The sequence below is a fragment of the Electrophorus electricus genome, chromosome 4, assembly GCF_013358815.1.
Source record: "Electrophorus electricus isolate fEleEle1 chromosome 4, fEleEle1.pri, whole genome shotgun sequence".
Classification (NCBI taxonomy): Eukaryota; Metazoa; Chordata; class Actinopteri; order Gymnotiformes; family Gymnotidae; genus Electrophorus; species Electrophorus electricus.
Window position 1 is genome coordinate 9,682,725 of NC_049538.1, and position 26,678 is coordinate 9,709,402.

The 26,678-nt window shown below is 47.3% G+C and overlaps 1 protein-coding gene across 2 annotated transcripts; it reads right to left on the reverse strand.

Annotated features, from left to right (window-relative positions):
- Positions 1–1,209: 1,209 nt before the first annotated feature.
- fam214a (family with sequence similarity 214 member A) lies at positions 1,210–26,678 on the reverse strand. 2 transcript variants are annotated; one of them, XM_035525483.1, is made up of 12 exons: positions 25,557–26,678; positions 9,275–9,459; positions 8,648–8,850; positions 7,782–7,907; positions 6,052–7,603; positions 5,453–5,575; positions 4,507–4,595; positions 4,190–4,286; positions 3,826–3,984; positions 3,367–3,435; positions 2,712–2,914; positions 1,210–2,108 (listed from the first exon to the last, which is right to left on the reverse strand). In XM_035525483.1, the coding sequence occupies exons 1-12, from the start codon at positions 25,666–25,668 to the stop codon at positions 1,955–1,957; spliced, it is 3,072 nt and encodes a 1,023-aa protein (XP_035381376.1). In that variant the 5' UTR covers positions 25,669–26,678; the 3' UTR covers positions 1,210–1,954. The 2 variants fall into 2 exon arrangements, with proteins under 2 accessions (XP_035381376.1, XP_035381377.1); XM_035525484.1 differs by lacking the exons at positions 1,210–2,108; positions 2,712–2,914; positions 3,367–3,435 and adding an exon at positions 3,443–3,705.

Below are 26,678 nucleotides of genomic sequence, written 5' to 3' on the forward strand. Positions count from 1 at the left end.
CGACACACCATAGACCCCAACAAAATCATCTCACGACACACCATAGACCCCAACAAAATCATCTCATGACACACTATAGACCGAAACAAAATCATCTGACGACACACCATAGACCCCAACAAAATCATCTCATGACACACCATAGACCCCAACAAAATCATCTCATGACACACCATACACCCTGACAATCTCGTCTCATGACTCACCTTGGACCCTAAAAATCTTGTCTCATGACTCCTCTTAGATCCTAACAATCTCATCTCACGACTCACCTTGGCACATTTCGACTCCTCCACTAATCTCATGAGCAGTAGCTCCAGCACTCCTCTCCCACACCAGCTACACTATTGAACACATCATGGCAGCCCCAGCCATGTCCTGCTAGCCTTGTTCATAGTCCTCCCAAGCCTATTTTAGTCATCAATTTCATAAACTGAGCCCTTGCAAAAAAACCACATTTACTGTTCCGCATTTTACAAATAAAAAAAAGTATTATAAGTTTTATTTTTAAATGCCCACATGAATTAAGTCTAAATAAAGAATATTTAACATTTTAAAAGTAAGTTTAATGTAAAGATTGTACAAAATGAAAAACTAAAATAAAGAATTACACAAATTATGATTTGTGGTTTTTTGGCTGTCAGTGGCCATCTAATACAAGGCAGCAAACCCAACTGGAGGCATCAGTGTGTTTACCTGGTAAACACGACTTCTCAGTGCTATTAACCTTCATTGTGTCCTTCAGAAGCACTACTGCTTTTTTCATTTAGTGCTTAACTTCTCCACTATAGAAGGTATTAGTACTCCCACCTTCCTACTCAAGTTTTATTAGGTTTAACCTTCATCTGGGCCCACCTAAGATCATCAGTTATCGTCTCTAGCAACAGTCAGGTACACGGCACCATAGTTGTTAGCGTCGTCATGTCATCCACGTTTGTCCTGATCGGATGGAGCTGAGTACTGTCCTGCAGTCTTTCAGGATATCAGAGGCATTCAAAATTTTAATTTATGTTGTTTTATTGTACATAAGTGACACAAGATCATAAACTCAGTTGCAAATGTTGTCCATGTTGTTTTGTACTTAATGTAAAAAATGAGAGAAATTTACTTGTTTAATGACAACTTCATAGATTATATATATATATATATATATATATATATATATATATATATATATATATATATATATATATATATATATATATATATATTCTTTTATTTCAGATCTGAATATTAAAGTCAAAAATACACAGTATGATTGAAACATATTGCACTACGTCATAATGCTGAGCACGACAGGCGTCACATGTGCATTAAATGAAATACCAATTTAAATATTAAATAACTGACAAAGTAAATATGTAAACACTAAGCTAGTTAAGATTTTTTTCTATTGCAACACTTCCGATTAAAGTGGTTCGGTAACAGTACAAAAAAAAGAAATAGTAGAATAATACTAATTTAATAGTATAATAATACTACTTTCCTTTCCAGTTCTGGTGGAGGTACACAGTGCTCTATTCAAAGTCATTTATTCTTTCAGGGTGGTGGTTGTTGTTTTTTTTTTTTAATGGTCTATAACTCCACCCCCTCTAACAAACTGCACCAAATCCCTGTAAAAGACTTAAAACTGCAACAAAATCCAAAGGCCCAAAACGTCCACTGCTTTAAAATGCTGGAACACCAAAGGACTGATGATCTGGGTTTTGTTCATGTGGGTGTGTGTTTGTGTGACTAATATTACTATTATTTGTTAAGGGGGAATATGTCCCTGTCACACTACTCTGAGCCGGAGTGTGAAGGGCCCTGGATCCCTGTTTCCCTTGCAGGTAAAAAAAAAACCAAAAAAAAAAAAACAGACTACAGGCGGGGGAGAGGAGGGGAATCTGATTGAGTAAGGCCCCTATGCTGGAGTGAGATTAAATTAGATCAGATTAGGTCAGACTTGACTGGATTAGCATCTGGGGGAGAAGGGTGGGTCGGCTGGCGACTCTGTGAAGGACTTGAGCTCGTAGGCTGCCCCACTGTCCACTTCCATGGATTTACGTGAGAACAGAAGACGGATGTCCCGATGGAGGTAGATCTTTCCAGATTTTGAGCTCTGGAACCTGGCACACATCAAGAGGAAGACATTAAAAGAGTAAGTCACTCCAAAGTCTAGCAAGACAGACAGCCCAGCACTGTCAGAAGTATCCTGCTTACATGATACATGCACTGGGAAAGAAGGCAGGTGCATGTAGGGTGAGACACGTCGAACGCAGGGGGAGAGGGGCTTACGTAGGGTGAGACACGTCGAACGCAGGGGGAGAGGGGCTTACGTAGGGTGAGACACGTCGAACGCAGGGGGAGAGGGGCTTACGTAGGGTGAGACACGTCGAACGCAGGGGGAGAGGGGCTTACGTAGAGTGAGACACGTCGAACGCAGGGGGAGAGGGGCTTACGTAGAGTGAGACACGTCGAACGCAGGGGGAGAGGGGCTTACGTAGAGTGAGACACGTCGAACGCAGGGGGAGAGGGGCTTACGTAGAGTGAGACACGTCGAACGCAGGGGGAGAGGGGCTTACGTAGAGTGAGACACGTCGAACGCAGGGGGAGAGGGGCTTACGTAGAGTGAGACACGTCGAACGCAGGGGGAGAGGGGCTTACGTAGAGTGAGACACGTCGAACGCAGGGGGAGAGGGGCTTACGTAGAGTGAGACAGGTGTATATACCTCAGGTGAATGAGGTAGCGCAGGGTTCGTCCCTGGCCCAGTAAGGGGAGGGGCTTCTTGTTGTTGTTTCCGTTGAATTCACGTTTGACGGGGACGGAGAAGGTTCTCTGCCTGAGGAATGTCTGATGGCCAGCAGGCATCTCCCTCAGATCATACATCACCACAAACATCTTAACCACCGTTTTATTGGGGTTGAATAAGGTCTGAAACAGAACACACAGGAGGATTGTAAGGAAAATGATGTGAGGATTTAAACATCTACTTTTTCATACATAAACTGGCTACTCCTACTACTAATTCAGAAGCATGTTGCTTGCACAGCTGATGAAGGACCTCTACACTTCAACTTTGAATATCTCTACACCTCTTACTACAGTACACTGCAGCTATTCACCTGAAATCTTTTTTGAATATATAAATATATGCACACACACATACATACACACGTTTTTAAAGTGTGATTCCCATTGTGCTAAAATCTAAAATGCTTTTCCCCTGTTCTGCCACCAGATGGCACAGGTTAGTAGAATAAGAAGAGGTGACACAGACCATCTATTTGGAGTAGTATTATGTACTATGTATTATTATGTAGTAAGTAGTATTTGCATAAGCTTTTACAGAGAACACAGTGATTATCAGTAAAATGAATACTTGCCACTTGAATGGTTCCAGATGGAGGCACACGATAGCCCCTTTTACCCAGGGACTCCAAATTTATGACACCCTGTAGATGGGAGGAAAGGGCTTTCATTACACACTGGCATGAAATACTCCAGATGAGCTCAGTAGTATCATTACTCATGTTTAAATACCGCAGATGAGCTCAGTAGCATCATTACTCATGTTTAAATATTCCAGATGAGCTCAGTAGCAACCGACCCGAGTCCTGTCCACCTGCAGTGCTACAGGAATGCTTTGGATGAACTGACCCAAGTGCATTAGAGCAGGGGCACACCAAGCTAGGTAGAGCCTTCCATTAGACCTCAAAACACCTCTTGTAAACAAAAACAACACAAAAGAAACCCCTTCTTAAAACCTCTTAAAAAGTCCTAACACACAGTATATCTCAGCAGTGTGTGACGGGTGTGAAGGTGGTGATACATAGCACTGTTACCATGTAGGGTGAGGGAGCGTTGTCATCGGAGACGCTGTAGAACGACACGTCCACCGGGAAGGTCATGTGACTGGGGCAGAAGGTTCCACTGGCACCAACCTCAGCGGTGAAGCCTTCAACGGTGCCTAGTGGCTCCAGACGGTAGTTAAGGACACACTCCTGCATGCGCACACACACCAGTAACATACCAGTAACAGACCTTAACAGCACTATGCAATGTAATGTAACAGAATGTAACAGAATGTAACAGGTTTCAAGTGAGAGTGAGAAAAGGATGAAATAAGTGCAGTGGAAAAACTGTGTGGTTGACTCAAAACAGTGCATGCATATGTGTGTGTGTTTGCATGTATGTGTGTGTGCGTACCTCAAAGTTTCCCAGAAGGCTGAGACTGGCAGGAGGGGCACTTGCACTAAGGAGCTGCTGAGGTTCATCTGTATCTTCAGATTTCTTCAAACACACTCTACAAACACAGCACCAGGGTGGTCAGGGTGGTGTTACTGGTGCAGCCCCAGCACTCTAATGTCTCCTCAGATGTTGGATATAAACCAGAGAGCCTGGAGTTTAGAGTGGGCTCGCCCCCGAAGGCTAAGATTGGGAGTGACAAATCTCACAAGGCAGAAAGACAGACAGAGAAATACAGACCATTGGGGACGGGGCCAGGGAATGGGGCGGGGTCCTACCTCTTACTAGCAGCCCAAGGCACCCCTTTGCAGCGAATCAGCGAAGCGTCTAAATCAAAATATCCTGTCTGGCTCCTCCTCTGTGGAACCTGGCCAGGACAGGAGAAACAGCGGTCAAATGTGACATAACTCACATTGAAAAATAATGACACAGCACAAGACTGGTGCTGGTGGCACCAGCAGCAGAGAGACAGGAAATGTGGGCATAACAGTCTAAGAGAAGACTGAGCAGACTGCCATAAGGGACACCTATTCCATATCAGCAAAGCAATGTCCAAATATACCATATGTACCATAACCAGGATAAAAGCACTGTACCACCTAATACAGATTTAAATGTTTTAAAAAGCTTAAAATGACCCTGGAGTGTGATCAAAATATGTTCGTAAGTCATACTAAGTCAGTATGAGTTATTGACTCTTGTGGCAGGCGAGTCTAGGCTCAGCAGAGTTTCTGTCAGCCGGCCAGCGAGAGGCAGCCAGCCATAACAAGGAGCAAAACACACAAGATCTCATGCACAATAACTGCAACTGAAGACCAAAAGGAAGAGGATGTGGGTTGACCTAGCCTATAATAACCCGTATCTACCGGCAACAGGATCTATGCCTGCGAGTATGGGCAGCATTCAAACCAGACAGGAAGTCACTCAGTAGCAGAAGGCAGGTGAGTCACATGATCCACAAACAATTAATAAAAACCTTAACCCTCACCCTGATCTTATACCTAAGCCAAACCCTCACCCAAACTCTACCCTTAAGCTTCACCCAAAGCCAAACCCTCACCCTAACCTTAAATCTAACCCAAACCCTCACCCAAACTCTACCCTAACCCAAACCCTCACCTAAATGCAAACCCAAATGGTAACCCTTTCCCCAAAACAAGCTTTCCCCAAAACAAGCTTTCCCAGATAGCCCCACTCTCCTGCCTGCGCTTCCCTCTTCCTCACCGGGCTGGACAGCAGGGGCAGGCCCGTGCAGGGGTGGAAGGCTCTGGTGGTGGTCTCGTCGATGGAGTGCCTGTTCTGCTTCTTCCAGTTACTACAGGGCTTGAGTGGGGAGGTGGCGCTTCTCTGTAATGAGATTATCATAAAATACATGTTAATCTCTCAATGCAGCGTGACTGGACTAGGAATACTGTCTAGGAATGAGCTTTAGGAGTGTTGCAAGTTTCCACAGGTTTCAAATGACAGAACTTTGTACATTTGCTTTGAAGCAGACATCACTACACACCAACAAATCCATTTCAAGCAAACTAACACACCCAAAGCCAAAAACACATGACTTAAAACACAAGGGAAAACTTCAAAGCAAATCATGTGTCACCAACAAAGAAATACCCCAACCAAAAACTGATGCCAACGTTGTTCGAAACAAATTAAAGTTGGTCTCCATGGCACAGGCATTAGGTGATTAGGGTAATGACTGTTTCTCACTGTTAGTAACAAGCTGTTTTCTATTATGAGTATAGAGAAAGGTTGAGTGACGTAGGGTGTGAGGCACACTGTTGCTATGGTAGCCTGGATGGAATCCCCAGAGGGTCACTCACCAGTGGGGTGCCTGCACTGCTGTTGAGGGCGGAGTCAGGTTTGGGGGACCACTGCGGTAGGCTGGTGGGTGTAGTGCACAGACCGGACCAGGGTTCCTTGTTCTCATCCTGTGCTTGCCTCTCTGCCCGCCTCCCCTGGGGTTTCTCTCGGGTCTGGGGTGCCTCCACCCCGTTCAGACAGCGGGGGCCTTCGGGCCAGCCGAGTGAGCCCCAGGGCTCGGCTTTGGCACTGTGTGTGTGTCGGTGGCTGTGCTGGTCCAGCACAGGGGCTGCAGCCATGCCAGGCTCGGTGGGCTTTGAGCGGGCTACCGTCACTGGCCTGGAGCGGTGCTGGGTCTCAGGTGAGCTGCCCCTCCCCCTCTCCTCCACGTGAACAAGCGGGTCGGTGCTGGAGACGCCATTGGCTACGTCGGAGACGCAGTCCCGGCGAGACGGAGAGACGTGGCCGTTAGTGGGGCTGGGGCTCAGCCGGTGGTTCTGGTTCTGGCAAGAGGCTCTCTGGCTCAGCGGCTCGGGACACAGTTTGTAGGGAGAGTTCAGGAACTCATGGGATTGCTGCAGACGCTCCTGGATCAGGCGCGAGATGTCCTGCACCTCCCCCGGGTGGCCCAGCTGCAGCCGACGGCAGGACGCCGGCTTGGGCGAGGTCCGGGACTCTGCTGGATCGACCTGCTCGGATCGAGACTGGCTCCTGGGGCTAAGCGGCGTGTGGAAAAGAGAAGTCTGGCTCCTCTCCAGGCTGGCTGGGCTCTCTGGTCGGGTCCGGTCATGTGCCTGTGGAGAACAGGAAGTGGGGGGGTCTTTGGTCTTCATATACAGCCCTTCGTCCCGAGCAGAGCTCCAGGGCGTTTTGGGCACTGGTGGTTCGCAGGGTGAAGTGAAAAGGGCATCTGGGAGGTGTGGTGCAGTCGGGTCACAGAAGTTCAGCCTCTGGGCGATGCGGGCGATGACTTCTTGCCTCTCTTGGAGAAGCGAACCAATCAGGGGATTTGTTTCGCCCGAGCTGGGACGGGGACTCTGACCGGGGGACACAGAGTCTGCAAGGGAGAGCGTTTTGAACCTGCGGGCCGGAGACGAATCCCTGCCCGCTGCCTTTCCCAAGCTTTCTGTGCCATTGGTGTCAGACGGCGGCACGCCCACGCCGCCGTTCGCCCGGCTGTACAGCCACTTCACGGCTTTTCCGGGCAGGAGGGGCGACTCGGGGCGTGGGGGGCACTTGTGGGGGTTGAAGGAGCTGCTGCAGGAGGGTGGTGGCATGGAGCGGAGACGATGACACAGGAGAGGGGAACCCTGGAGACGCAGGGGTTTGGGGGCTTCACCAACAGGCTGAGCGCGACGCAAGGCTCCCTCGGTGGGGCTGAGGGCATGTTTGCCCAGGAAGGCCAGGCCCGAGTGGATACTGCACTTCAGCACAGGGTAGTTGGGCTGGCGTGGCAGGGACTGCACACGCACCTTCAGAGCCACGCTGTGTGACACGTTGGGCACGGGGAAGGCGTGCTCAGAGGGAGTCTGGGAGAAGTTCCAGATCAGGCCCTCATCTGCTGCACTTATTCTGAGACAGAACAGACAAAGGAGAGGGGTGTGTGCACACACACACACACACACACACACACCATAAATAAACACATCAACAGAACGTTTTTCAGCACTCCTACACTCGCAAGGGTTTAGCTTTAGAACACTTATGTACAAATGTATATACACACCACACGCACGCGCACACACGTTACCTGTAGAGGATGTTTCTGGGAACGATGCCATGGGAAGCACTGAGCCAGGCGCTCAGCTGTGAGAAGAAAACATACGAGCGTACGGCCAACAGAAGAGTCTTCTCTTCAATAAACCGATCACCACTCCTGTAAAACACACACACACACACAAACTTCTGTCACTGTGTCTGGGAATTTTAATGATGTTTCTAACCTCGTGAGAACACCAGAATTATAGAAAGACAGACAGTGTTTTCTGTCTGATGAAGGAATGTGGAATGCCTGTGATAAAAGTGTTTATATATAGATCTGTGTGAGCATCTGCAATGCTGCCTTGTGCTGACATGAATGTGTGACGAGTGTGAGTGGGTGTATACATGTGTGTTCATGCACACCATGTGTGTATATGAATGGGTGGATTGTAAAGTACCTGTACAAGTGTGTGTGTGTGTGTGTGTATACACACACACACACACACACACACACACACACACACACACACACACACACACACACACACACACACACACATATATATATGTATGTATACACACACACACTATATATAATATACACACATAGAGAATTACGAATCGGTGGGCAACAAATGTTCAAGACATGGAATGGAGCAGGACACAGGCAGGTGTGCTGTAGACCTTTGCTGTGGTGAGAATTTGTGGCAGATTTGTGGTTTAATTCGAACATTTATTTGGAAAGTATTTTTTTTACATGAGTGTTTGGACTAGGTGTGGGAATAGCACATGTAATAGTAAAATGCAGTGTAATAGAGAACACTAAAAATAGTGTGACATAGAATGCGTGTGTATATACCCTTATACATGGGTGTATTATGTGTGTGTGTGTGTGTGTGTGTGTGTGTGTCTTACTGTCTGGGTACAGGCTGTAGTGTCCATCTCTCCAGCAGCAAAGCGTCCTGCTTTATTGCCGGGTCATTCAGATCTGTGCCATCCGTTGCCAGGCCCTCATCGCTATAACAACAGTCAGGGAGAAGCATCACTTCGATCATGATCGGGATGTGATTCCGCCATAGCAACATGACCTCTGACCTTGTCCGCCGTGCCTGACGACACTGTTAAAACAACAAACACAAACAAACAAGGACAACTCTGAGCTCAGCAGATACCTGGTGTTCACACAGCTATGTACTGCAGTGGACAATTTAAGGTGGTTTAGAGCTGGATGCAACTCCGTCCACCTCAGTGTAGTGCTGCCTTAATTTGAGGGCAGAGTTTCTCATAAACCTTACAGTGTGCCTGCCTATCTAAAAGCTGTTTCATAGCAGCAGTGCTAAAAGTGCTAACAGTGCTGCTCAGGGCTGGGAGTTCTCTCCCCTCTCCACACACAAGCTGATGTTTCTTAGCGCAGGTCCCCAAAACTTTTAGCCAATTAGTACAGAGCATGAATCTAGGAATGTTCAGTGGATATCTCCAGGGCTGATGGCGCCCCCTGATGTGTGCGGTGAGTACTGCGCCATCAAAGCAATCGCTGCCCACCTGTGGCAGTTTGTCATTGCACTCATGTTTGGAGATCACGGGAGTGCCTGTCTGGGCAGGAGGACAGTGCAAGCCCTCGGTGCGACCCTTCACGGAACATTCTGGTGTGCGGCCCTCTGTGATCAGGAGCGTGAGGGACACCAGGAACTCTTCTGCGTCGTATTCGAAGAATTCCTCCACCGCTTCTGGAGAAGGAAACACACAGAGGAGCAGAGTGAACAATAGGACAGGAAGGTTCCACAGGTAAATGAGGAACAGATGGACGTTCATCTTCATGGTGAGAGCAGAGCCAGTACGCACACTCAGACATGGCCAGAAACACGAATATGGGCACTAAAGTCATTTAGCCGCTCGTGTACATTTGCCGTGCCCGCATATCTGCACTTAACAAAGTGTCAGCTGCACACTGCCAGGTACGTTTATGCTCTCCCAGACTCATGAAATGACTGGTGGGAGAATTGGTGGCTGAACTAAGAGCTCAATCAGGAAGATTAAATTGAGATATTATCTGTCAACACAACTGTACGCAGCTGAAATGCCATAACAACCTTCCACTCAGTTACTGGTTGAGAATCTGCTGTTTCCACACACACCCACCCACCCACACCAGTTGACTTCACTGCTTGAGCACAGCCCAACATCACGACTCAAAGCAGCTGCCATTCAGTATGAGCCGGCTGTCTTTGGTAATGTGCACGCTTTGCAAGCATACACACCACCTCAACCACATAGCCTCACCCAAAAAGCCTCACCCACAAATCCTTAAGCAAACCGTCGTTCACCACCCCCCCACCCCTAACTTTAACCCATAAAACACAGAAAACAGTCACGGTGGCATGACCCTATCAGATTGGATGTGTCTGGCCCCAAGCCTGACCCTGACCCCACTGAAAAGCAGGAAACCAGCACTGCCAAAAAACCCTGGTCAGACAGGATTGAGAACTGGATCAGAGTGCAGGAGGAAAAGGGAATCACAGCTGTGTCATTCGCTGTGATTGCTGATCACCTTTCCTGCCTGAGGCTTGAATTTAAAGAGTTCTTGGCATCAGTGTGTCCTTTCCCTAATAAATCAGACTGACTGAGTCTGTGTCAGTGTTTGATCATACAGAGTACCCAATCATATGGACTCTCCCCAGGAGCAGGAAGTGTTTCACTATAGCACATCGCCGTGGCCCGAGTCACAAATTGTCAAGTGTACCAAAATGCACAGAACTCACGCCCAGCGTGGGGCGTCACGGTACGCTACGGAAGCAAACTCGGCTTGCCAGGAAGGGAATATAAGGTTGTTCATGTCTCCTGACCTCTGTGCAGAACGCTGTCATGAGTCACCACTCTGCTTTCATGGCAGAGTGCAGAAACTGCTAGCTGGAATTCTCTGATGAGTGGCAGAACACAGACCTCACAGGTAATGTGCAGCTTGGTCTGTTTTGGTGAGGTATAGCTTTCCAAAGACAAAGGGCTGTTTGGTCCAACTTTGCCACTCAGTCATGAGTTAAAGAACTACACTAAGCCCTTCTCTCACACCCAACGCATACACAGATACACACAGACATAGGCACCTCTTACTGAGCATGAACGTGAGCACTTTTGCAGTTCCACCTTTCTGGCATTAATTTTAGCTGCCAAACTTCAGCTGGTCCTCACAGGGGAGGCTGCATGCACTACCTGACTAAAATGAGCTTCTACCAGCAGTACTACAACAGGAATAAAAACTCACACATCACTGCAGGAAAACACAGCATTCCTCCTTACTGGGGTCACTGCTGACATGGCACAGCGACAAACACAGTGTCTCATTTTAAATCAAAACAGAGAAATATCAGCGTCCTTTTGTGATGATCGGTTTGACCGAAAGCAGAGCCCAACGGACAGCTGGCCACCTAATATTGTTTCTCTCAGTTCTGACTGCAGCAAGGTCATATGAGGTCATGTAAGCCCCTCATCTCAGGCTGGCTGTTTTAAAACCGATCCGCAGACCCTGTGTGATGAGTAGTGGGTCTGGGAGCCATTGGGAAGGGCTGTTTGAGTGTACTGAACCCCGTCATCAGGCAAAGCCCTCGTCAGCGCACTCATACTGAGCCCTCATTAGCATGCCTCCCATTAGAATGTGTGCCATATGAAGTCCAGCCGCGAGCCCAGGGTCCTGTAAGAAGTATTACACACTTCTGGAAAAGTGAGAGTGAGTGAGTGAGTGAGTGAGTGAGTGAGTGAGTGAGTGAGTGAGTGAGTGCTGACCTCTTGCACAGTTATGTGGGTGCAGTTGCTAGTGGTGAACACCATGAACAGCTGAGCCTTCTTGTCCAAGAGATAGAAACACTGTTCAGAACTAACAGATAGCGCACAAAACCCAGCATTGCCTCTAGGGGGTGCTAATGAGCAGCATTCGTGTCACTACTCTCACTGGGGCCTGCTACTTTTGACTGAGCTGTTGGATGAGTCATCATATGTACTTCACACCTTATGTGTTGGTGCACTGTATGCACTATTTACACTGTATTTTGAAAGGATGTGTATTTACATTTAGAAAACCAAGGCTCCTGGTATCAGCCGGAGTGGATTTTCTGTGTTAAATAAGTTAGTAAATGAACTGGTCTGTGTCTACGTTGATACAGCAGCCTGTAATCTTCAAACCAGCTTGCTTCTTTTTTTTCAGTACAGTGTCAGTGCCATGCTAAAATGCTCAGCAGGAGGTCAGTGCCACTGCACATTGGTCCAGGGCCAGATCCACCTGCTCACACCCCTCCTCAGAACAGAGCAGAAGGGCAAAATTACCCTGCCACCAAATTACACCAGTCAAAGGTCCATGCCAAGGGTTGCATCAATAGCTGTAACTGCTGGAAACAGATGACTGTGTCTCACGAGTTAGTGCGGAAGTTCAACTCCACGCAACTAGCAACGCTGCTCTCTGGCTCACGGGTTATTTAGTGGACGAGCGCACCTGTTCCTCTACTCCTCCTCCATAATGGACACTGTCCCAAAAGCCCCAACACCTTCAGTGCTAGAAGAGTCATTTCATTTACGATATAAGCGTTAAAAACTTTGCAACTGGAGACTTTGAAAAAAATCCCTGCATTTAAACCTTATTTTAACCTTCTCATGCATTTACATTATTTGAATTATGCAAATGTAATGGTATTTCTTGATTTTATTTCCCTTGCTGTTCTGCTCTGTGTATCTCGTTTTGTTGCTGTGGTTTCCATGACGACATCGCTGCCCTCTGTGACAGATTCCCCAGCACAAGGAGAAATAGCACAGCAAAGCTCCTTCAGTCTAACAGGCAGGGCTACAGCTGTTCTGCCCAATCAGATCTGTGTAAAGCTGCTGCCAATCCTGTGAGGTAGGGGAGGTGGGGCCAGGACACGTGTAGAAGAAACCTCGTCCAGAGTGATCAGCTGACATGAATCTCGCGTGACTTGAGTACAGAAATCTCACATGACTGTACTTAAAGAACCAGAGCAACAGATCATGTTTATTACTGTTCATTTGGTTTAGTCGTAATTTAATCACTATTCTCTTGGCTGAAACCTTAGAAAAGAGCATGTTCTTAGCTGAGACTGTGTGTGTGTCTGGTCTGTGTGTGTGTGTGTGTGTGTGTGTGTGCCTGTGTGTGCCTGTGTGTATGTGCATGTGTGTGTGTCATGAGTACTGTATGAGATCATGTTCTGTAGCGTACTGCTCCATAATAACGTATGTGTGTGTCTAGTGTGTGTTTATGTATGTGCGTTTGTGTTTTGTTTATTGTGCTCTTGGCATCATTGTGAGCTGTGGGGGTCGCAATTGCATGCGTGTGTGAGGGAGGCAGAGTGTGTGTGTGAGAGAGAGAGTGTCAGGCAGGACAGTCACACACATTCTTAAAGGGAACTCCTCCCACATGCTCCTTACTCATGAAACACAAGCGAGAGGAGGGGTGGAGGCAGGGCCGAGGGCTGGGGAAGAGGCTACCAGCTGTACGGAGAGGGGGAGCGAGAATAAGAAAGTGAAAAACAAAAAGCAAGAACAAGAGAGAAGAGGAGAGTAAAGAAAGACAGCTTTGACAGAGAAAAAGAAAAAAGAGTGAGCGAGGTAGGAGTCTGAGTGAGTAGAGAATGTAGTGAGGACCCCCCTACCCTGCAGGCAGTGGTACATCCCCTCCGGGCTGTGGGTCATCTAGTGGAAAGGTAACTAACAGGAGGAGAGGAAGAAAAGAAAGCTGGATGTGGGGGAATGTGTCAGCCAAACACACACACACACACACACACAGACACACACAGACACAGGAAGCTTCTCTCTCCTTTTTTGCCCTCTGCTGTACTGCCATCACACAGAGCTCAACAAACATCTCCTAACCCAACCCCAACTCCTAACCGAATGAGGAGACAAGAAACCAAAGCTCATTTGCATCAGGTTGAACAGATCTCACAGGGACATTCTACTTTTCCTCTTTCTCACACAAACATGGCCCAACACAAGTGCATCTACAGGTGTGTCCTGCTGAGTGACTGATGATAAAGTACTCGTTCATATCTGCAGTACTCCTTCTCTCCGAGAGCAGGTGTGCAAACTTTACCAAGAACCATTTTCTCTACGACACCAGCACCACTCTAGCACAGGGTCAAGGAGTAGGTCTAATGCCTGAGACTGGAAAGTACCTCTTATATAAGGAAAATCAACTTAGCAATCACAGCACAGGATGAAAACATTATTATTAGCTGTGCATGAACGTGTGTGTGTGTGTGTGTGTGTATTACTCACACTCCAGCTCCTAGAAGATCAGCTGGTGCAGCAACATGTGCCCCCCACACATACACACACACCAGGAGCAAAGCTAAATGTTCTACCATGATAAGAGAGCAACTTTGTGCTTTCTAACTACAAACAGAAGTCACACAACATTAGAATGGCAGTCCCGCTAGCCAATCTCCATACATGCTGAAGGGGAAAAGGGCGGAGCTACAGAGTTGTTTTTTTTTCCCTTTAACTTGTAATATTGCAGCACTTTAGTCAAGTGTAACTGTTTTTAAATGTGCTATATAAATAAATGTGTCTTGACATCAAAGACTATAAACTATAGGCATGAGAATTAGTATTGAAAAGCTACATCTGAAATCTCTAAATGACTTATTTACATTTGCACTGACTGTAACCAAACCGTTTGTTGAGACATGCATGTAGACAACATCACCAGATGACTGGGGAAAAGGACTGTGTTCAAGAACATCTTCATATGTGGTTTCTAATTATGTCACTGTGTGGGAGCTCATCATCTGGTCACAGGAGCAATGGGTTCAGTAAAGACAGGACTAAACACAGCTGAAGTAGACACTGGATTAAAGGTCACCCTGCCTTGTTTGGCTGCTGTCGACACATGCAGGTTCAGAGTCAAATGTATTACTTCCAGTTTACCAATGTTGACAGTTTGGACAAATATCCAAAGGTCTTACAAAAACAGAAAAATATTACTTATGTTTGTTGTAATATAGACCTTGTGCAGATTCTGTGGTCTAGACCTACACAGGAAGTGTTGCTGCAAGGATCGCTGAACCGAACCTACAATAATCCCACGTCACTTATACAGTCCTCTTCACTGTGAGGGCCGTTTTCATGTTTACATGAGGAGACTGTTTTAGATGGGGTTAGGGTTTCGCCACCATCCAGAGCAACATTACTCTGCATACAGAACCTGTGTCAGCTGGCTGCCCGTCAGGTACAGTCGGGTACAGGGAGAAGCCCTGTGTCACACAGTTCTGCAGAGAAAGTCCATTATGCTCCTATGCCATGCGGGCCATAATGAGATCGGGCCGATTACCAGCTCCTGGGCCTGGTTGGAACCAAGCGGCACCGCTGTGCTCTGTGCCATCAGTGAATGAGCCAGCCTGCACCAAAGCATCCTGGGTCGGTGCTCCACGGGCCCAGTCGGACAAACTCCCCTCACCCTAAAGCAAACCTGCTTACACATTCTACATTACAAGGTGCAGGGCAAATTATGCAGAGGGCATTTGAGGCATGTATGTAGCACATTTCATCAGATGCAGACAGCATTCGAGGTGTGTGTAACACATTCCATCTGCAGCCTGACTCAACTCCTACACAACCACAACAACAGACACTTTTATCCAAAGCAACTTACAATTATGACTGAACACAACTTGAGTAATTGAGGGTTAAGGGTCTTGTTCAAGGGCCCAACAGTGGCAATTTGGCAGTGGTGGGACTTGAACTGGTAACCTTCTGATTGCTAGTACAGTAGCTTAATCATTGAGCTACCACCAGTAAATGTACTCATAAATGTATCCTAGCCAGTACAGTAGGTTAGAGTTCAAGATACCATTAAACTAGTATACTGTGGAAATACAGGGATTACTTTAAAACGTGTACGTACGTGTACGTACGTGTACGTATCTGTGTCACACATCCATATGCAGTGACCTTATCATGATGTGCATAATGTGGTGGGAAACATGAGGGGAACCTTGTGGAGAATGATAAAGGTGCCACAGTGAAACACCAACGAGCAGAAAAACCCCTAGAGAGAGAGAGAGGGATGGAGTGTGGGGTGTGCTGCTAAGATTTATGGTGCGGTTTTCTGCTTGCCGCTTGTGTCTGTCAGCAGAAACCGTATGTGCTATTAATGACCAGTGTGGACAAAGGTGCTCACAGCCAAAACAGGTCAGTCCAGAAGGGCCGTAGCCATCAATAGGCTGCCCAATGTGAAACACCAACTCTGACCTCAGCCTGTCTCAGATGACAAACAGAAAGGTTGCCTAGGGACGTCAATTACTTTTATAAACAAACGCGCACATACAAACATAAACCGTACCTGAAGTGTGTGTGTGTGTGTTTGTCCAAATATAAATCTAAAATTACTCACAAAGAGACTGGGCAGTTTTTCTTTTCTCTCACTGGGTTTGGTCCAACATCACTCTGCCCATCTAAACATGTGCACACACACACACACACAAACACACAATGAACCTCTGAAAAAATTAATGATTAGCTTCACTGCTCAGCTTGGGAAAGACTCCATTCAAACACAGCCAAACTGGCCAGATCAGATTATTATAGTGGGCGCCAGTGGAGGAACTCCTACTTGGCCGTCTTTTCCATGTTCTGGTCTGATTGTACCACACAGCTCAGCCTAAACCTAACCCTGACCCCTAACGCTAAGCCCTAAGGTACAAGAAGCAGATGTAGCCCAAACCAATTGCCCTGTGATTGGATCCAGACCCGAGAATAATCCAGCTAAACAGCACAGAGTTCTCTACCTGCGCACCCATACTGAGAAAAAGTTAATCAACTTCATGAATGTTCAGAAAAGTTCAGCTAACTGCGTCCATGTCTAAAACTTGAGAATTCAGCATTCTGCGTTATTCTAAAACTCTAGAACCATAACAGGAGTTGTTTTAGAGCTCTCGGGCCTTGTAGGAGTTTTTCTAGAGCTCTAGAACCATGTAGTAGGATTTTGAGAGCACCAGCACTCCAGCAGAGACTGTGTTCAAACACACTCCCACACCTTTTGCAAGTTGTGTGGCTGAGCACCGGATAAGACACCAGCGCATGTCCAAGACGGTGGACACAGCTCTCTTCAGCTCATGTGGTCGCAAAAGCCCAGAATGCCCAGACCTGCTGTCCTGGCGATGCCGAGCGGCAGTGGGGAACTACAGTAGTGGAGGAACAGTGGACACTCCATCTGTGAGCACTGACTGCTCTCTCTGTCTCACAATCACAGAAGGTGACTTCAGCTTCACTGCAGCTGCTAGCCAGGGGAGGAAGGGGGAGAGAGAGAGAGAGAGAGAGAGAGAGAGAGAAAATGTAGAGTCCTTAGCTGATGATGGTCTGACAGCATGATGTCAGAAGTCACTCAGTGGAAAGCAGAGCAGCAGTACTGCAATATGTGTGTGTGTGTGTGTGTGTGTGTGTGTGTGTGTGTGTGTGTGTGTGTGTGAGAGAGAGACAGCGAGCTGAGGACACTCCACCCACAGGGTTGTATGGTACACTGTCACGGAAATGCACCAAGTCCCACATGAGCTGTTAGTAGTGAGGCATGCAGGCCTGACTCCCAGTAAGAGCACCAGCTTCACCAGTTTACCAGGCATGAAGGGCCCAGTGTTCACCAAGGCTTCCCCATGCCAAACCTGGCTCAACATCTGCAGACCACTGGTCTAGCCCTCATCTACTGCACATCACATGCACTCCAGGATACAAGGGTCCATCAGTGTACTGCTGGAGTTGACCTCTGTAGGACAGCAGGTGACCTTTCACACTTCTTTAGCTGCAACCATTACAACTGGGTTTGAAGTTCCCTTTTCTGAGGGCAATAAATCCTAATCGTGTGAGACTGTCATCCACCCAACTGTCTCCACACACACACACACAGTTTGTGCAAGAGAAAATAAGAGACAAACAAACTGAAAGATAGAGACAGACGGAGAATAAAATGAGAGAGAGAGAGAGAGAGAGAGCGAGAAAGACATTGAGACTGCAGCTAACAGAGAAAAAGCAGAAACTTCACTGGGCGACCTAAATAGATGTCTATAATTACCTCTGGAAACAGGCTGTGACTAGGAACTCACTACAAGACCTGCCACCAGCCTGCATTTTGTGTGTGTGTGTTGTGTGAGAGTGTGTGTATTGTGTGCATGATTGAGTATGGGAGAACGTGTGTCAGGAGTACATGTGTGAGTGAGGGTATGAGAGAGTGTGAGTTTGTGTGTCTGAGAGAGAGAGAGAGAGAGAGAGAGAGAGAGAGAGAGAGAGAGAGAGAGAGATTGTGTGTGTCAGATTGTCCTGTACAGACCATCCTGGCCTCTCAGACTCTGTGAACGAGGTGGGGTTCAGTAATTCCAGCTGGCTGCCACTAAGACTTTGTTCACATAGTAAATACAGAAACACAAAGAGGCCATTACACTGCAGTCCACAGAGCAATTTCTGTTCAGGCTGATATGTTACACACACATACACACTACCTTGTTTTAGGCAAACCTTAAACAAAGCACCAAGTTTGGATACTTACTGACTTCAGGTCTAATGGGACAGTCAAGAGACAGTTTTACATGTTTTGATATTCTATTTAACTGAACTTTTAAATGAAAAACTCTGGTAACAGAATTTCAAAGTACCCCTCCCTCAGTTACCCCTCCCTCAGCCTATTGAAAGACTCCACCATGGGTTTGCAAAACAAAGCCGTCTCACCTCCCAAAACTTTCCGCTCTCAGCTAAAAAGAGGGGCAGACTCCAGATTCACATAGCAACAAGCTCTGTACTCTGATTGGACAGAGGCCTCCTGCCAGAACTGGAGGACCCCGTTTCCTGTCTGTGGGCCAAAGGCAGAGAAAGAAAGACACACAGAGACAAAACAAACCGTCGCCCTGCTCAGAGTTAATCAGTTGCTGTATAGGCTACGGATGTCCAATGGCTGACTTACTTTATTTTGCATACATACACACACAAAACAGTTAATATAGGGAAAAATGGATTGCGTCAGACAGGCTTATTTCAGCCATGCCTCTCACCTCCTGCATTTAATCACATTGATGAACTCTCGCTCATAAGCCAGAGGTTGGAGAAAGACACAAAAAGAAGTTTACGTAATTAAACACATCATCGTGAATTGAGGGAGTGTGGGGGGCACTCTCGGGCTTGGTATGGAGTTTACACGCGTGTGTAACTACCCACCTCTATCACCCTGCACTCCAGCGTCCTGAACACAGCCTCAACACCTCCTCCCTCCACCCCCCTTACCAAAGCATGTATCAGTTTAATGTTTCATATGTTAAAACAATTAAAGTACTCACAGTAGGATAGACGGCGATAGGACACTAGTGCTCTGAGCGCTAAAGGGTTTTTAATAATGGCCTTTTAGAGCGTTAACTCCCTGGACTCCCATTCACACACAGTCCATCAACCTCTGAACAGAGAAAGCAGACGGGGACAGGGCAGTGGTTACTGCACTAGGCTCGGAGGAGGGCTTAGGTTCACCACACACTGTGGATCGCGACCTGGAGCGCAGGCCTGGTAGGAGAACCAGCCCCTCCTGAGAGCCTAACAACAGAAGGTGGAGTTGACTACAGCCATCATGCTAACAGGATCCAAACCAAATGAGCTACAGTGGCTTCACCCTGGCGACCTGCGACTCATCTGAAAGGCACCATGGGAAATCAGGCTCTGCAAATTAAATCACTCTGGACATTTATTTAGAGTGAGTGAAAGAGACGGGGGGGGGGGGGGGGGGGGGGGGGGGGGGCTGGTGGAGATACGGGAGAGAGAAGATCATAAGAAGAAAAGAGGAAGAGAGGAGTGAGTGCAGCTGAGCTGGGTTCACGTGGTGTACAGGGTCAGGGTTAGAGTGGATCAGTGCGCTGAGAGAGCCCGTAGATCACAGTCAGCCTGACAAGTCACAAGTATCTGTGTGATCATGCGCTTTCTGCATAGTGACACACACTAGTGTCCCATGTACTACTGTAAGACGTACTAATCATGGTTAAATGTTTTTAATAATGGCAGTTATTCGGGTGGGTGACCAGTACTCCTGACTGCATATGACACTGGAGTTTGGAACCCAAGTGTTTCTAGCCTTTTCTTTTCTTCACCCCTTGACTCCCACCCTTTCTGAAGCCTCAAACACACACACACACACACACACACACACAGAACCACACATGTGCCAATCCATCAACAATCTATGAAGCTTAAGTCTTAAATGAAAGCACTGCTGTGATTTGCTTTGTTTGTGCTGTTTAATGTCACTTTTGGAGCGTGATGACATCCATTTTGACCTAATGACACACCTGTTTTCTTTCAATCTGCTGACCCTCTGGCTTGTGGGTGTGGAAAGAAGACACCCCTGTTGAAACACTGATTGCACAACTTCAGTTAACAGTCAGGTCAGCCTGACCTATGACCTCTGCTCTTTTAGAGCAGATCTTGCTAACACACACACACACACACACACACACACACGATCCTTAGCAATTGTGTGCAGAGGCAGCAATCCACCCAGGGTACCAGGCCCGCCCCCTCACGGGCCTTGCTCCGCCCTGTCACTGACTCTTCTCTAAAACTAATCCAGCCTCTGTTGGTGCTTCTAAGTGACAGACTTAGATCACCTGCTAAATCACCTGTTGTCAGTGGCTGAAAAGTCCACAATCATTTCAGCTCCACTTAAGTACAGGCGTGCTTGCGTGTGTGTTTGTGTGTGTGTGCGTGTGTGTGTGTAACTGTGTCCTTTTTCCACTGCACATGATTAGGATCTGTGTGTGGGCGCGCATGTGCATGCATGTATTAAGATGAGACCAGCTCAGCGTTTACCTGTGTGAAGACTCCTGTTGACAGAGGCTCCATGCTCACAGTCACCTTTGGAAGAACTCAGCAGACAGACAAGCTGCAGCTCTCCAGAGCAGCGGAACATATACACCCGCCACAGTACGCCAGTCTTAGTACATCCGCCAAAACACACCAGAACGATGACCGGAACAATGACTCACAAGCAGACGGAACAGGACTGAAGGGCACAACGAAGGCTCTCCAGGGTAATCGACCATTCATGACTCCTTCCCTGGGCTTGCTCTAGCAAGATAGCATGCCTGCTAACAGATTAGGCAAGTTTGTCAACAGATCAATGGCAGAGGGGTCAAATGCTCAGGGGAGACGCACCAGTCAAAGGCTGGACCACAGAATAGCTGATCGGGCCTCCTTATGCCTTCCAGCGTATGCATACAGAGCTATGTCCAAACAAATCCCGTGTCCCCATCCTACACATCCCACGCTCCAGAATGCAACCACACACTTCCCAAACAGATTCTAGAGCACTATGGCCCATTGTAGGGGTGGCCCCACTGGAAACTGTGTTAAAACTGTGTTTTATTTAGAAGACAGTTTTCCATAACCGCTAACTCAGCCTTTCTACACACACGTTTAGGATCCCTGCGTCCCACTGTGCTCCTCATCCAGGAAACATGCGTGGTCCTCAGAAAACATGTCTAAAGAGAAAAAAATGGGTGGAGCTACAGCTGCCAGCAGAAGAGTCACCCAAAAGTGGCTCTCTGGCGGCGGGGATGGGTGTGGGGGAGGGGGAGATACCGCAAGTCTAATCCCTCAAGATGCTTTTAAAATAAACTTGCTTAATTTGACAAAGCTTTTTCTTTTGTGGAACATAGCATTGACACCGAGGTATTGTTTTGGTCAGCACAGAGGAAGGGAACCACCCCCATGTCTCCTGCCCCCAGCCAAACATGACTCCAAACTGCATGAGAGGACATGCCGAATCAATCTTCCTTTATGAAAAGTAGGTGGATAACCACACGTTCCCAGCATTCCTGGAACCGGCCTCACGTGATGAGAGCCCAAGTTCAGTGGAACTTGACTGAAAGCTTCTTTCTCCATTCAGCAAGTCAAAACAGCTGCCCAGAACAAAGGAGCCAAAACAGGTCAGCAAAACCACCAGACAGGACCCACACAGCCAAAAGCACTCCTCACTACAGTTCAGGAACTGCACAGCCTCATGGACCTCACGGTTTGGGACACGTGAAGCCATAACGCACTTCACGATTTAGGGTTTAGGACACGTGAAGCTGCAACACCCCTCACAGGTTAGGGATTAGGACACGTGAAGACATAACACCCCTCACGGGTTAGGGTTTAGTACACGTGAAGCCATAACACCCCTCGCGAGGGTTCTTGCTCTGCAGCCAGCAGGAATGTGCTAACGAGGTTTAGGGTTTCCTCTGCCTTACTGACAAAAATTCAAACTCATCATTAATTAAGGAATTGAATCAGGTGTGATGTGGTCTCTACCCCAGACGGCTCCAGTCCCACAGTGACTAAATAGATAGCATTTAAAAGTAACTTCAGTCATTTGTGAATCAAAAAGGCACAACCACATACCACTCAATGGAGAAACAGTGTGTTTACTACACATTCACTCCTTTAGCAGTACAGGTCATTTCCCATGAGGAAGACTACTCAAAGCTAAACATTTAGACAGGCCTACAAACACTTACAGATAGGTCTACAAACACCCACAGATGCTCAACATGGTAGAACACTCTATAAAAGCACAATGACAACCCTGCTCCCTACTGAGGTGTGACCAGGCTGGTATTTTAGGAGAGTGTGGGAGCTCTGGTGGGGCAGGTCTCTACCTGGTCACGTGGATTCTAATAAAAGCCCGGCACAGTGGGCCTTTGCCTCCTAGAGTGCCAGAACCAACAGGCCCAGATGGCTCTTCATCTGTGAACGTGGCTCCCCACGTGAGAGGCAGCTCAGTGCCGGTGCCGGGACTGATCTGTGGTCAGTTTTCCCAGCCCTGGCCTTGCTCTGCACAGCAAAGAAGGGTGAGAAACTGTTTTGAGAACAGAGGGAGGGAGAAGCCAGTAGGCGACAGCCTAGTGCCCAAAAGAGCTGACAGCAAAGATTGCTGCCACACAGGAAGTGATGTCACCCATGGTCCCTGCTCCTGGGAAAGAAAAAGAGAGTGAGAGAGAGCACGCGAGGGGTGGGGGCAGGGGTTGAGCCCCATGTTCCAGTTAATTATATGATTATTACACAACAGCGTTACTGGGACGATGGAGCCCACTCAGCTCAGCCCTGTCCACTAGCAGGAACTTAGAGTGTCCAGACTGGAGCTCCTTTTAACAGTCCAGGTTCAGCCAGCAGGTGTGTCCCTGGCTCTTCTTCTCTGCTCCTCAGTGCAGGGTCATGCGTCTCAGGGCCAGCAGCAGCTCGCGGTCCAGTGTCAACGCTGACCATAAGGAAAATCATTCCTGCCACAACTCCTCCAAAAGGCTCTCACGAGTCTACACAGCTAAATCTTCAGTTCTCTAAATATTACAGCAGAATTTCTACTCCGTGTGCGCACATGCGAGTGCTTATGTGTTTAAAGAGCTTAAAGCGGAGAGCAAAAGCAGGACTCATTCTGAGCTTTGGGCAGGGTGCTAACGTCACGTCAAACAAAACGTGTTCTGCAACCCTAAACCAGGCTGCTAGAATGGAAACATGTCAGCATTAGACTGCAAATACTGGCCACACACCTTTGTGAAGATGCCCTTCCTCGTTTAGACTGGCAGTTCACCTTTGAATTCAAACTAGGGCTTTGTATCTGAAGAGTGTCAGGAACCAAAATTATGGCTAGCAACAGAAATTGCTACACTTTCCTCAAAACTATATGTTCAAACCTCAAAACCATATGTTCAAAAAGAACATTTTTTTTATATGTAAGCAGCTGTTAAACACAGGTAACTCAACTCATAAAGCAGGGTGTGTGTGTGTGTGTTTCAGGGATTATTCTTAGGGAAGAGACCAAAACAAACAGCAGAAAAACATAAATCTTAAACTATGCCCAAAAACTCCACCCAGAAACTAACAGCTGACTTGGTTCCATCCAGCTCTGACTGGCAATGACCTCATCACTCAGTGGAGCACTGTACACAGTTCCACATGGCATTCATACCTCAGAGCTCCAGTAACACACACCCACAAACACTCATTCTCTCTCTCCCTACACACACACACACACACATGAATGTTGGGAGCATTAATTCACTGTCAAAGACACTCCATTGTTCCAAGAATGAGGGCTGAACATTTTATGAGCTCATAGTCTGCCATTGAATCCTCAAAAACAACAAGAAGAGACAAAGTGACCGAGTCCACTGAACAAGAAACTTTAGTGATTAAACAAGCGTCCTGCTGAATCAGTGGTGTTGAGAAAAAACTGCATTGTTTACAGGCTCAAACTGGAGCTGATTATTGGAGTTCACCCTCACTGAATTGATTTTTGGATCCGAGGTGGGACTCCAGAGGACGGAGACCTCGTCATTGTATTACATGTTGGCATTTCTCATGAGCGTCAGCCTGTCGCTTGTGATCTGTGGCTCAAACAAACATCATTACCATATCAGCCTCAGAACTGGCCTGCCAGCCATCCTGCCTCCCTCAGGGAGTGTACTGAATGAGGGCTCTTTGTGGACAGGCATGTCAAATTAGTGTGAAGTTTCTGGATACAACAAAAACAAAGCAAAAAAGTTATGAAAAGCAGAGGGGCTAGGAAGTGAGTGTGTGGGGGGGGGGGGGGGGGGGGCTGGAACTGTCTGCTGTTTCCATCAGTGGAACATTATGTTCTCAATAACAATAGCAAAAAGAAGCACCATGTCACAGCAGTGAGTGGAAGGGCAGACCTGGGGTACTCTGTGGAAGGTCTGGTTGGGGCAGCACATGCACACCATGTGAAAGCACACCATGTGCTAAATCACTACTAAACAGTCACTGCAGTCACTGGGACTTCAACCAGAGCACAGGTACACTTATGCTCTGAATGTCAAATCTAGCATGGTATCAGAATTAACTTCCACATCAAGTTTTTATTCTCCTTAAAGCCAGTGAAAAGAACCAAACTGGCATCGAAGATTAAGTTAATCTGTACTGTGACGTCAGTGATCGAAAAGACTAAGTAACAGAAATATCTCAGTCTCTACACAAAGACACTGTGTTTCTCGACTGATCCTCAATGATTTAATCACAGAAACCGAAAAAGTTATTCTTTAAACACGCTTCCTAAAACCAACCACAAACAAAGAAAAATATGCAGCACCCAGCACGTGAAGGCCCTGCTTACAAGATGAGGTGCTTCAGACAGCAGGAACAAGCAAAGAAGGCATTGTGCAGTGTTTAGAATGATGAATCACAAAGAAGCAAGAAAGTGCATGTTGATAGCTTACATCAAACATAAAGCAAGGGCCCGAGAGGCAGAGAGAGAGAGAGAGAGAGAGAGAGAGAGAGAAAGGTGGTGGGGGGGGGGCGCGAGCGAGAGAGAGACCGCGAGAGAGAGCGAGAGCGCGAGAGAGAGGGTGGGGGAAGGCAAACACTCTGCACTCCACGCAGTGCAGCTCAGCTGATCGCTGGGGTCGCTGTGTAGCGACAATAACATCATCTAGGACGCTTTGTTCCTTTCCAGTCTTTAGAGGACGCTGCTATCTGCTCGCTAATGCATTTTTTGGTAAAAAATAAATGGCCAAACATTTAATGTGCAAGAGATTGTACCTTCTTAGAAACCACGTCAAGCACTTAACAACTATATTCGATGGAAACACAGAAATCCCAGGCACCTCGCACTTCCCTTTATGATCCATGATTTCTCCTTGATCGGTGTCGCTCAGCAGACTGATGGCACTTGTCTACCAAAACCAGACAGTGGTGCTGACGAACACCAAACGCAGACTAAATGAGCCCCATTTCCAGTCTAGAACGCCACAACTAAGGAAATAACGTGCGAAAACGTAGCGAGATGTTGAGTGTGGATAAAACTGTTTACCTCGGTCAGATTTCATGTTGGCCACCGCTGCAGTGATGCCCTCCAGACTGCCGTTCATCCGTCTTCCTTCTTCCGAAGCTTGTTTGGGTTTTAAATGTTTTTCTTTAAACATGGATTAACTATCGGAGTGGCACAAAGCCATGCAGATGTAGACGTGCTCTCGGATGGCCAGTAAATATCGCAAGCGCCTCTTGCTAGCCACCGTTTGCTGTTGCTAAACTAGTCCATCGGCTCATACAACACCAAGTAAGTCGCTGGCTCTATAATCCAGCAATGCACGGCCAACAGCCCACCTGGTGAACTGGAAACGATGGATAAGACTGTTCGGTTAGCTAGTTAGCCAACGGTGTCACACAGCACCCTGAACATCGCCACACTCCCCAGCGAAGCTGCTCCAGCTCCAGCGCCAACACTTCTAACAGACACCGAACTAGCTACCATTAGCTAGCTCACGGGCCAAATATACAGGCAGACATTTAAATACCCTCTCAATCATCCCAACCCCCACAGACAGGTAAAACACCCCCACGAACAGGGAAATCAACCCCACAAACAGGGAAATCAACCCCACAAACAAGGAAAACAACCCCACAAACAGGGAAAACAACTCCACAAACAAGCAAACCACCGCCTCTGTCCTCGGATCTTTCAGTGTACCTCGCCGCTGTTTCCAAATACAGAAACGCTACGGTGAGCCTGTATCCGAATTCAACAATAAAATCATAGTGCTGTGCTGTCGTGCCCTCACCGCGTACTCACACAGCTACAATCTTTCTGACTCGCATACAGATCTGTAACTCGATACCCGGATTAGGATTAGGGTTAGGGTTAGGGTTAGCGAAGTTGGCTAACTACAGACACGGAGCTTCTAGGCGCAACTAGTTAGAACCAACTAACCTAGGTAAGTTAAGTTAGCGTCATCTAACTAACAAACTGACCAGTTTTAGACAAACTAACTTTCGACGAACGCAGAAAGTTAAAATGTTATTTCCCTACGATGTCGCTGGCTAGCTGGTTTTCCATATGCAAAGCGTGAACGTTAAAATCTGATGAACGTTACTAAGATGCTCTCGGACATAGACGCACGCGCAGCGCTCTTCGTGTCAACACAGATGGACTACC

Coding starts and splice junctions, on each gene's coding strand:
- fam214a (XM_035525483.1), bottom strand. CDS start 25,668: ATGTTTAAAGAAAAACATTTAAAACCCAAACAAGCTTCGGAAGAAGGA. Junction 4,596..5,452: donor TGCCCCTGCTGTCCAGCCCG/GTGAGGAAGAGG, acceptor TGTCCTGGCCAG/GTTCCACAGAGGAGGAGCCA. Junction 2,109..2,711: donor CGCTACCTCATTCACCTGAG/GTATATACACCT, acceptor GATGTGTGCCAG/GTTCCAGAGCTCAAAATCTG.